Source organism: Alligator mississippiensis, chromosome 1 (genome assembly GCF_030867095.1).
Source record: "Alligator mississippiensis isolate rAllMis1 chromosome 1, rAllMis1, whole genome shotgun sequence".
NCBI classification, from domain to species: domain Eukaryota; kingdom Metazoa; phylum Chordata; order Crocodylia; family Alligatoridae; genus Alligator; species Alligator mississippiensis.
In genome coordinates, this window is record NC_081824.1 from 171321042 (window position 1) to 171333883 (window position 12842).

The 12842-nt window shown below is 43.2% G+C and overlaps 1 protein-coding gene across 7 annotated transcripts in view; it reads right to left on the bottom strand.

Moving 5' to 3' along the window:
* Positions 1-12842, bottom strand: part of BTBD9 (BTB domain containing 9) — a 289365-nt gene that overhangs the window by 252207 nt on the left and 24316 nt on the right. For all 7 annotated transcript variants that reach the window (XM_019483053.2, XM_014598076.3, XM_059716974.1 and 4 more), the window contains 2 exons: positions 10083-10302; positions 3693-3812 (listed from right to left, as the gene is read on the bottom strand). In XM_019483053.2, coding sequence (XP_019338598.1) covers positions 3693-3812; positions 10083-10302 — 340 coding nt within the window. The remainder of the gene's footprint in view (positions 1-3692; positions 3813-10082; positions 10303-12842) is intronic.

Consider the following 12842-nt stretch of genomic DNA (forward strand, 5'->3'; position numbering starts at 1 on the left):
GTTCTAAACCTTATGAAGCATGCATTGATCTTTTCAAAAGGAAGAGCTTCCATTTCACCTCACTCACCTTTAGGATCTTTTTGAAGAATGATTTAAAAATCAAAACAGCACATCAGATCATAGCTCTCCAAACCACAGCAGCCACCAAAAAGTGACACTATTCACAAGCACAGCAGCATTGCAGAACAGGTAATTCTGAAAGCCAGGTGACATTAAGTCTGTCATGCAGGGATATTGTGTGGGAGAGGACCTATATGGAGCAACTGGTAAAGAAAACATACTGACATGACACTTGCAATAACCTACTATTAGCTAACAGCACAGAACTAAAGGGATCCACCTTGTAGCAAAGAGCTGCAAGAAGGAATTGAGGACAGCTACAGTTGCTCTGATTTTTATGTCTTAATCTATAGGAATTGGGAGGATACGTGGGGCACAGTCCTTCGCAACAGATAGCAAAATTCTGTTCTTCAAAAAAAATCTGATCTCATGCACAAGGGATACAAAAATACTGAGCATTGGAATCTATGGGTCAACCACTCGAAGAACGGTCATGCTTGTCTACGGGATCCCTTTACCTCATTTTCCTACTGATCTTTAATTGATATATTATACTCAGACAACTCCATTAGTATAAGCGTTTTTTAAACCACTCCATAGGGCAATCCATACCCATAAAGTCACGTAAATGCCTGAATTCATTTGAAAGCTTTATTTTGGCCTGACCTAGGGACCTAGACTTCTGCAGCATGAGCATTCTCAGAAGCAATCCAGTTCAAGAACCTAGGTGCTAAGGATGTTTATACATGTGCTCTGAGAGGAAAGGGGGTAGGTGAAGGGCTTTAATTAGAGCAGCTCTGGATATAGATTTGGAGTCCATTTGGAGCAATTTCAAAAAGCATCCATCCAAACCTCTGTAATTAGTGCACATCAGAGCAGCCTCGATGCATGTGTATAGGTGCCTTAGAGCGGTGCTTCTCAAAGTGGTGGTCTGCGGACTGGTGCGAGTTGCCAGGAAAGAAAGAAATACATTTTCAGAAGCATAACATTGATATGTCATAGCACCACAGTTCATACGTTCCAACACTCCAGCTGACGTCATGTCGTGCAAGGTGAGGAAAGAGAAAGAAACTACCGGTCACGCATTTGTGTAGCGCTGTTACACGCAGTTGCTGCCACCGGCTGAACCGGGCACCGGTCCCTGGCCCACTGGAAAATTGCCAGTCCGCCACATCAGATAGTTTGAGAAGCACTGCCTTAGAGTACAGACATATGTGAAACAGACTGGTTTAAATCTGAATCACCCAACATACATACCTGTTAAACCCATTTAAAGCTGCCTGGAGCAGTTCAAAAGTTTACTTGGAAAATCAAGGATTCCTTTAAACCAGTTCAAAGTTACATGGAGACACCAAGCATTCTATGACATGGGTCTGGTTGGTCCTCCAGGTATCCCACACTATCATTCCTCACCCCCTCCACTGCTGCAACTGGCCATCCTGGTACAGTAACAGAACTCTACTCCTCCCTCCTTCCCCTCCAGTTCTGGGAACTCAAAAGTGGGGGTACACTGCAGAGTTTGGTCAACTGCAGGTTATTTAAATTTTACTTAACTAAAGTTTAGGAGAAGGGAAAACAGAAAAGTGAAAAGCTCTCAGTCACAGATCATCTACCCCATAAAATTCCCAAAGTATAGGTGCAAGCACTCCCCACACCCATTCACCCACTGCAAGGGCATGCATGCTGGGCTGGATGCTCATTCTCACTTGCTGGCGTTGGTGCCACAGCACTTTACACATAATTGTGAACCTGTTCCCCATCAGTGACATCTGGGAACAGTTCAACTGTTGTGCGTGTCCACAACTTGAAAGTCTTGTGCTCCAGATCAAGGCTGAAAAGCATCTATACTCTACTAAGTCCCCAGGGAGGTATGACTGTTAGGTGCTAAGGCACACCAACACCACCAAATTCAGTATAAAGCACAATACTCAGGGAAACTCTTGCTTGAAAATAAGGCTGTGGGTGATAGTGCCCAGCTTTTTTTTTTTGTTACAATAGCTTACTGTATGGCTGCCCAACTTCTAAACAGATGGGAACCGAATGTCCCATGAGCCACCCCAGCAGGGCTCCCCCTCCATCACTACACCATGCACGTATGCAGATACTGCCCTCCATCCATCACCACACTGCAAGGCCTAGGGCTCACTCTCAGCTCCCTGTGCAGCATCACACTAGGACAGGGCAGAAAGTGGAAACTAAAAGAGGGAAGGGAATCCTAGAGACTTAGGCTGCTATTGCAGCCAGAACAATGGGGGAAAAGGGAGGTAGAAGCAGGGTGGAAGCCAGACAAGATCCCAGGTACTACAATTTAATCCTTCACAGGCCATATGTGGCTTGCAGGCCACCCAGAGCTGGCCTCAGGGGTGGGCAATGTGGGCGATTGCTTAGGGAGCCGTGATCAGGGGGTGCCAAACACACACACACGAGCAGCCCAAGCTCACAGCAGCATTCTCTCCCTGCCCCGGGCAGGAGCAGTGATGTCCAGCCCAGCTCAGCCCAGCCCACCCTCAGCTGCTGGTCAGGAGGAGCCAGGCTGGGTAAGCACAGGTGGGATAGTGCCTGCTCCCATCCTCTCACCTTGCTGCTGCATAGCAGGAGCAGCAATGTCTGCCCGGTACACCGTGCTGCTCCACCTCCATGCTGGACTGTGCCCCATGACTGTATCAGTGCCACTGACCAGGAGGGGGGTGGGCAGCATCAAAACACAAGTCAGCCCAGGGTGCCATCTTCCTAAGGTCAGCTGGGAAGCTACCTGTTGAACAGCCGTGGCTTACAGGTTAGCATACTTGCTCTGGAAGTGAAAGATCTGGGTTCTAGCCTCTCCTCTAGCCTGAAGAGACTCAAACACATATCTCCCACTTCCCAAGCAAGTGCCCCAACTACAAAGCTATATAATAGGCTGCATGTGGGGCACCTTCCACCTCTATTGTTGAAACTGGAAACTCTTGCTTTTTTCTCTTTCTTTCTGTCCTAAGACTGTACAGCCAGGAATGCAAAGGTCAATCTGAAGAGCATAACAGGCCTTTAAGAAGGGACAAGGCCTTTTTCAGCTACGTTTGCTTTACAGTTTGTTGTATGATAGCATTATTCCCCCCGCCTTTTTACATAGTTGCTAATCATATAAATAAACCTATTTTTTTATATCTCTGCTAATTGAGAAGGGTAATCCATTTATAAAATGTTTGCTTTTATTTAATCCTAATGCTTGCCTGGTTTCCTAAGTAGACATTCAATTACATCGTTATATTGTAGCTACAGAAAATCTATAAAAACAGGTTTACAATGTGCATCAAACTTTTTAAAGCATTTTAAACTTCTCAGTGAATACACAGCTGCTGCAGGCCACTTTTATTGAGTGAAAAAAGCCATTAGCAGCATAACTTTATTAGACTATAAAAATCAGAGAAAAAGAAAAGAAAATATGTAAACAATTATTAAACTTTGCTTTCAACATAATTTGAGAGAAAAGCATCAATGTTTTCAAAGTTGAGTTCAGCAACTAATTACATACCAAAGCATGTAAAGAATTAATCTGATTGTTGGTGGTAAAAGACTTCTACAACTTCTTAAGTCATTAGCAATCATCCACTTAGATGTCTGTATTATTGGAAGATATTAATATGTGAACTAACCTGCAGACACGGGCTGGAAAGTACAGCTTCTGCCAAGATCGACAAAGATATTTTGAGTGATCAATCACACGGATCCAGTCTAGTTCATCCATGGATACCTCAATGTAGTAGGAATATGACCTTTGAATTGTCAAAAATAACAGTTAGAATAAAAGCAGTAAATATCTGGATTCTAACTTCACACAATGCTTTCTGGATGTTAGTACCCAAGTTAAAAAAAAAAAAGAATTTTTGCATGCATGCCCATATCTAGTCAGCTATAAGGATGTCAATGTTTCAAACTAGCTTTGAAAATAAATTCACGTGTAATCATGTTTGAGATAATTTCAAAACTACTTAAAGTGTCAAAATTCACAATCCCCAGTAATAAGATGAGACCATCTTCCCAGAAAAGATATGATGAGACATTAAATTCAGGCACTGTACATGCCTAAGCCATAAAGAAATAATTTGTATTCCTCTAGCACAGGCTAAATTTAAGACCAACACTGCAGTTATTTCTATAGCCACATCAACAAGGAAAATAGGAAGAGATTTAGCAGATCATAAATGCCAGTCTCAAAATCTTCAACAGAGAAGGCAAACTTGCTTTGTATCATGATCCCTGTTTTCATGTACTGTCTCTGTCACTCTTGACCTCAGGTATTTTTTTACAGACTCTCACTATCAAACGTGCCTGTAGTTATCCATCAGACATTCAAAAACCAAAATTACCACACACCATCACAAACAACACAGTCATAGCCCCAATTGCCCAGTTTAGAAATCTGGCATTTGCAGGGAGGAAAACCCAAGCTAGCCCTGCTTGGTTTTAGAACTATCCTGGGCTCACTTCTTCCAGAAGCTCTCCCTACTAGACCTTCGGCACTACATTGCTACATTAGAATGAAAAAGCAAAACCTTGATCTGGGGACTGGGAGAGGGTGAGGAAAGGGGGTGCAGATTGGAAAACAGTCAACTTCACACCCATCTGACAGAAGCTCAGGCAAGGGAGAAAGGGAAGAAGGCTTCTTCATCTTTAGCAGAATAGGAAAACTCCAAGATCCCTTTCAGATTTGTTTAGCTCAGGCAGGCATTTCAAGGTCCCCAGTTTACTTCAAAATTATAATCCTTTTGCAGAGAAATACAACTTTCACAGACTGGAATGGAGTTGAGGCATATTATCATCTTGGTAAACCTTCACTAAGAGAAGATCCTCATGATTATGCTAAATTAGAGTTTACCAGGCAAAGAGCAGCCCATTTCCCTTAGATGCAATACCTTTAATCCTCATAACTTCAGGCCAAACCCTGCGTTCTCTTCTAAAAGGCTTTACTGTGAGTTAACAACAAGCTCTCTTAACATAGGTGACAATCTTCACAAGAAGAGGCTCTGAAGAAGACCAGTCAGAACTTCCACCACTTCTCAAAAAGTATGGTATGAGCTTCCAGTTTTCACCTCACCTTCCAACTCAAAAACTTCTAATTTGGTTTAAATCTGCTAGTCTTAATATTGGTGTTTTCAGCTTTTTGAGCAGGGGTGAGGCAGAGAGGGATTTAAAGTGGTAGTCATGTAGGATAATGAGGTTTGCAAAAGCCTTAAAAGAGTTTGATGCTTTTGAAAATCCTGTCCATAGCAAAGACTAGTTTATCCATCCAGAAAGAAAGTTAGAGGACCTTACCACATAAATGTTTTATGAGCTTTAAAGACCGCAACAACCAAAGGTGTATTGTACAGTTCCTAGACATTCTGCATAGTGTACAAGCTGTGCAACGGGCATTAGCAAGCCCATTGTAGAGCAGCTGCATCACATGGTGACCCTATACGACCCCACTAAAATTATTCACAGCTTGGATAAAGCAATTGCTGTTCCCTTTTCTCTGTAACATGAAGGAATGGGAGAGTCAAATGGTGAGGAGTTAGAGAGCCTAACACCATCTGTACTCTCTGATACTGCAGAGATGCTCTGTTTACCTGTGCTCTTATTTGTTGATTTGAGGAGACCATGTAAAAAGGAAAATTCACCTTATAAATATGGGTTGATTACCACATCAATAACAAAATTACCTATATTTACAGAAGAATAACTTCCCTTTTGCAAGGGCAATGTGGACAGTTATCCATACTAATATTTATGCACAAGATTAATGTGTGGGTAAAACACACAGCTACAAATTTTTTCATGGGTGTAAAACAGACACTCAGCGGTCAAAGTTTTAGTGCAGGTACTTTAAAAGAGAAGGAAAGCTAGGGGGTGGAGGTGGGAAAGAAGGGAGTATAAGTTTACAGTGGTATCCTTCAGAATAGCACAACATGCCTCTGCAATTGCTAACACATGCTCAACTAGCAGTAAGGTACTGCACCATCTAAGATGATCAATGGATAGCTGACTAATCTCTGGCTTTTGGGTTATGGCTTCAGACAACAGGGTTATTGGGGTGAAAACTGCCATGAATAAACTGAGACAGAGGTTAAGTAACTTGCCAGTGGGGAAATACAGACAGGAAATCAAACATCTAGCTTTTCCCAGAAAAGCAAAAAGAACTTTAAAGAGAGCTGAAGGGGAAGTGTAGGGGTAAGATCTTAAATAATTCTAACATGAATATTTCTAAAATGAAGATCAAATCAAACCAGTTGGCAAGTCAATCTGGACCAGCACTGGTTCCTGCCAAAAACTTGAAAGGAACATGCAAAAGACCTAGTGGTAAGTAATTTTGGGATGAAGTGCCTTAAACAAGAAGATTCTTGCTAGTTTCAGGCAGTTAGTAGTGGACTTGCACCTTGGAATATAGGAGGAAATATTATACAAGTTCATATCTTCTTTAATGTAGTCATAGATTGCTTCATTATCCATGTAAACAACTAACTCTTCTGAATTCTACCAGCTCTTGGTTTGGTTGCTTGATCTCTTGTGACAAGTAGTTGAATACATTAATTATGCAAAGTACTTGCCTTAATTAGCTTTAAAATATAATATAGTCCAATGTTCCCAGTGGGGAAAAAGGAGAAGCATATACTTACATAAGTTTTGAGTTAACTTTAGTTTGACCATAAAAATTAAAATGTAAGTAGTTAAAATAGGACTGTCTAACTGGCCTGCAAGGTGTTAATGTGCGACTCTTAGGGAGGCCACCCAGCCACCACTCCCCTTATCTTTCCAGCTGCTGCTTCAGCTGGGTTTTCTAGGCTCCCCATCCTTTCCCTGAATTTTACTTCCTGCTCCTGCCTCCTGTAGCCTGTGCCACTGGGGGAGCCTGAAGCTAGGGACCGGAGGTGGAGGTGCCACCTGCACAAACATAGTACATTGGAAGTGGAGGGACTACCAGGGAGCCATATGTATTAGTGCAGCAGGGGGAGGTGCAGCCCCCAGCCACTTTAAAGTTAGACAGGCCTGAATTAGTAGGAAAAAACAATCAATGCATGGTGCTTTGACAAAACAATAACTGCAGTTGATATTATGAGTTTTCATATTACTTGGAAGAATTTCCTCTTCTGAAATAAAGCAAGTTGGTCAAAAATAAGTCAGTAATAGGATGACAAATTAGTCGTTGTAAACTGTTAAACTTTGGGTTAGGGACAGACATTACACATAAACCGGTTTATAGTTTCATAGTTGGCAGGGTCGGAAGGGACCTGAGCAGATCATCAAGTCCAATCCCCTACCGTGGCAGGAAAAAGTACTGGGGTCAAACGACCCCACCAAGGTGTTCATCTAACCTCCTTTTAAAGACCCTCCAGGGTAGGAGCCAGCATCACTTCGCTTGGAAGTTGGTTCCAGATCCTAGCTGCCCTGGCTGTGAAGTAGCGCCTCCTGATATCTAGTCTGAATCTACCCTCTGCCAGCTTGTGACCATTATTTCTAGTCACTCCTGGTAGTGCTCGGGAGAACAGGGACTCCCCCAATGCCTGCTGGTCCCCTCTGACTAGTTTGTAACAGGCCACTAGATCCCCCCTCAGCCTTCTCTCGTGGAGGCTAAACAGGTTCAGGTCCCTTAGCCTCTCCTCGTAGGGCCTGCCTTGCTGCCCCCCTGATCATGCAGGTGGCCCTCCTCTGGACCCTCTCAATGCTGTCCACATCCCTCCTGAAGTGTGGCGCCCAGAACTGGACACAGTACTCCAACTGTGGCCTGACCAGTGCTGCATAGAGGGGGAGGATCACCTCCTTGGACCTGCTTGAGATACATCTGTGGATGCATGACAAGGTGTGGTTGGCCTTCCTGACCGCGTCTAAGTGATCAGAAACTGGTTTAAACCTGGAACAGAACCGATGTTCAGTACACATAAACCAGTTTGAAAATGGCTGGAACCAGTTTGAGATAAATCTGGTTGAATGTAGTATCAGATTTAACTGATTTGGGTCAAACTGGTTTATGAAATGTCTGTCCCGGATCCTTTGCTGGTTTAAAATAAACCAGACTCCCCGCAAGATCTTGGCATGCTCTCTGGGCTGGGCAGGGCGCTCCACTCTGCAGCAGCAGGCCCCTCCCCTCTGCTTTCTGGCTGGAGCTCCGACAGAGACTGCAGCTACAGCAAGGTCTGCCTGGCTTCCCCCTTGCTGCTGAAGCAGGGGCTCCCCCCGCCCATCTCCCACAGCACAGACCCCAGCCCCATGAACCCTAGGCATCTGGTATGCTAGCTAATGCCAAGAAGTGTCTGTGTGTGTGTCTCCAATTTTACTGGGACAGGCAAACAGAACAGTGACCACTAAGGGCTTTTTGGAGCTAATCAACAGGTCAGCTGGTAGGCTATTGTTTTGCTGATGGGGTGATAAACACTATTATCAGCCCCTTGCTGGCTTGCTTGCCTGTCAGTTTGATGCAGACAGTATAAAGAAGCAGGGAGAGGGAGATTGAAAAGCTCCATATCAGTAGATGCATGCACTGCACAACCCCCTTGGCTCAGAGTGCTAGCAGGGGGCTGGCAATACTCCCGCCCCTTGAGCAGCAAGCAGGGAAAAGCCTGGGATGGTACAGGCAGACCTCCCTAATCAGAGGTCCTGCCAGGGCTTGGCCACACCCCTCCCCTCAGCTCAGCACTGTGCAAGGAAAGTGAGGGCTGCCCTAGCACCACCCCTCCCCCCTGGCTTTTAGCCTGAGCCACTGGAGGCATAGCCAGCATTTCCTTAGTTCAGAAAGAATGTCTGTGCGGTTACAAACTGGTTCAGTCTAGCCAGGTTAGATTAACCTGCAAAGATTGAATCAATTCAATTCAAGAATTAAATTCAAGGGTTGACACGGTCCAGAGGAGAGCCACGTACATGATCAGAGGACAGGAGAACAGGCCTTATGAAGAGAGGCTGAGAGCCATGGGACTCTTCAGCCTGGAAAAGCACAGGCTCAGAGGTGACCTGGTGGCTGCCTATAAGTACATAAGGGGTGTACATCAGGATCTAGGAGAACACCTGTTCACCAGAGTGCCCCAAGGGATAACAAGGTCTAACAGTCACAAACTCCTCCAAGACCATTTTAGGTTGGACATAAGGAGAAACTTGTTTACTGTCTGAGTCCCCAAGGCCTGAAATAGACTCCCTCCAGAGGTGGTGCAATCACCTACTCTGAACTCTTGTAAGAAATGTCTGGACGCTTATCTTGCTGGGATCCTATGACTCTAGCTAACTTCCTGCCCCTGGGGCAGGAGGCTGGGCTCAATGATCTTCCGAAGTCCCTTCCAGCCCTAATGTCTATGAAATCTATGAAATTCAAGCTCAGGCTTGACAAGTGAGGTCAACAATGCAAAAAGACTAAGAAGTGTTGTTTTAGGAGTCCTTAAAAAACAGAAAATAACAGAGAATAAAACTATGTGGACTAGAGTGCTTCTATTAATTAAATGGCTAGCAACCATTGAAGCATCACAATTCACTTTATTAGAAACCTGTTAACAAGGAGAAGACTGTTATCATCACTGGGCAATTTTATCACCTCACTTATGGTTTCAAACCTAGTTTTCATTAGAACGAAATCACTTCATGAAAAGAGTTTGTTCAAACATCCTTTTCCACCCAAATACAAACTTGTGTCATTGTCAGACAACCAGAAAGTGAAACTGGCCAACCTAGAATCACCATCAGAATTGAAGTGAAAAAGTAGACTATGTAAGGTGAGAAGTCAATCGGGCATTTAACATTGTTTTAATAATAAGCTGTTGTTAGTAATACAAACTGAATTAAATATTTAACTATGGGCAAAGACTTAAAATATTTAAAAACAGATTATTTCCAGATATATAAAAGCCTACTTAAATATCATACATTAAATATAGTCATACTTAAATAATCCCCAAACTCAAACATGACATTGAAACCAAGCAACTTCTACTAAATGCCCATTTATTATGAATTTAATCCTAGTATTAGAGCAGGCAGAGTACAAACCATATTTATTTCTCTTCCAATAAGTGTGACTCATCACCTACCGGCTATCTCTGTCCCACAGTAGTATTCGTATGTGGTTGATTATTGAGGGCTGACCCAATTTAATTTCAATGCCAGAACGGCAGTCATCATCAATTGGGTGTCGAGAAAAACCATGATCCAAGTCGTAGTTCTGTGTGTCTCCATCTAACAAAGCAGATTTCAGCTCCCCTTTCACAACTTGGGCTCCATATTTCATAGTGGCAATGTTTTCACCTGGTACTAAAAGAAGAAAGTATTACTTATCACTTATGTTCCTATTACATAATTTGTGATGTGTCTGATGGCTATGCAACCCTCTAGACTGCATCAACTTTATATGAACCTTATCCAAAGCCCACCAAAGTTAACAGAAGACTTTCTATTAGCTTTGTGGGCTTTGAATTAGTGCTCCTAAGTAGGGCTTCTCTAATGTGACAAATTTATAGCAATGGATTCCCTATTTTTGCAACAGAATTGTGCCTCACCTTTTATTTTAAAAAACCTGGAGATAATGATCCTTGGCTTCCATTAGTAAAACAATATAGGATTAAAACGCTATATAAAGATTATTAGCATTTTAAAGAAGAGACTTCTTTAAAACCTTGAAAACATGATTTGAATGCTAAATGATAATGTTGTCATCTTGGTGCTTATGAGCAGTTGACAATAGCTTTCAGATACATGACTTTCCTATTCATCTCAGTGTGATGGCAAATTCAAGAAGTAAAGAACACAAATTTTGAACGTCAACATGTTAACTCTCTTGTGAACATGATAGCAGAAACAATAAGCTAAAATACTGCTGCCACAATTACAGGCAGCCTCCCAGCTTCAATACATGTAAAAAAACCCCAAAGTCTTTACTAGGAATTGATTTCCTATGTCTTTGTACTAAAACTTCATTTTTAACAAGTTAGAAATCATGAGTCTGAGCGCATGCTAACAATTATCACACAAGTAGATTAACAAGGAAAGTCAACAAATCACATTCAGGATTTCCAAACTTCTGGCTCTTAGTGCTATTAAGAGAATGCTTATTTTTGGTATACTTGGTAAAAGAAAGGAGGAAGGGAAGAAAGAAGGATTGACGCCTCATGCACCATGAAATCAGATGACCAACTTCTATGGTTTATAAAGGGTATGGACAAACACACATACAGACGCTTTAAGAGAGGAGAGAGAATTGAGGTTCCAGAGCATGCGGTTACAGTTATACTCTAACCATTACACCTGCATGATCCAGCATTGATGCAAGTGAGCGAAGTTACCTTAATTTTGACCCTGAATGAAGCAGCATTAAAAATGGAAGTTTTGCCTCTCTTCTCACTACAGAATCATGCAGATGAAACAGGTGCGCAGTATTTGCTTATATTTGATAACCTTTCATACTGAAACAATTATTACATCTGTCTATACTCAAAAGTGAAGACATAGAAGATGTAGCTGTTGAAAGCAGTTTTCCAGGAAGAGCTCATTCTGTATGATTTAAAAAGCTACAGATTCCCTAAGAACATTCAACCTTATTCTCAACTACAGGGAAAATATTATGTAATTATTACGCCGCACCACTAAATTATAAGAGGCTTGGCCAATTATGAATTCAGCTCTAACATTTTAAGTGACAGTCTAGTACAGTGGTGCAGGCAATTTCCTGTCACAGCAAAAAACAACAAAAATGTTTTCATCTTTCATGCTTAAAATTATATACACAAGGGAGCAGGGACTTATTTTTATTCTGTTTATTATACTGTAAACTAAGAAAGATATGGAAAGAAAACTAGTCAACTGCCCAACAAGAATGACTGGGGGGTGTAGGCAAAGACTACAGGCCTGGGGGCAGGCGCAGGCCCAGCAGCAATGGCGGTGGGCCCAAGCCTGGGTCCAGTGGGGCAGCTGCAGACCCAGTGCAGCAGCCACAGGGTGGTGGCCGTGGCTACCAGTAACCACCCCCTCCCCTCCCCTCCCTTCCCTGCCAGCTCTTGTTGGGGGGCAAGGGAGGGGTGCTCCAGCCCTGGCTCCAAAGAGCAGATTGGGGAGTCAAGGCCAGTGCTGTTGGCCTCACCCCCTGGTTCCATCCTCGCCATCTCCCTCTGCCTCCAAGGAGCAAGGGAGTGGGAGGGGCCTGCCCCCCCCCCCCCCGAGCCCTCAGTCCCCACTGTCATGGCAGTGCTCTGCTGTCTGTCCTGTTTATCTAGAGCACTCTGATTGGCTGCTGAGACAGCCAATCAGAGCACAAATAAAGCATTATGGACAGACAGACTAAGGCTTTTATAATATTAGAAGATTCAAATATGAAATTAAAAGGTGGGTGACTTTAAAAGGTGAAATACTTGACCATAAAGCTAGTATTAAAATGAGGCAGATGCCTTTAAACTGGGATATGTGGAGTCAACACATTGTTTTGCTTTTTGTCATTGTGGTACCTCACATAAAAAACAGAAGACAAGTTAGGAAACTCAAATCTAGTTACACTGATCATTACTCTTTTTGCTTCAGATAAAAAAGTTCACCATCATATAAAGTAATTTCACATTATCCCAGGTGGGTATGTATTAGTTTAGTCCAGGGACAGGCAAAGTCTAGCCTGCAGGCCGCATCCAGCAGGCAGTGGACTCTATTTCCAAGCAGACCCTCCCCACATAGCTGGGGCCGGTCTCCATGGAGACGTCAGTGCAGCTGCAGTTGCACTGCACCCCAAAATTTGCTGCAGTCCCCCATAACTCCCCTCCCAGAGCTGCTACCGCCTGCCCCGCGCTGACCCAGCCCCCACCAAGAAAAGC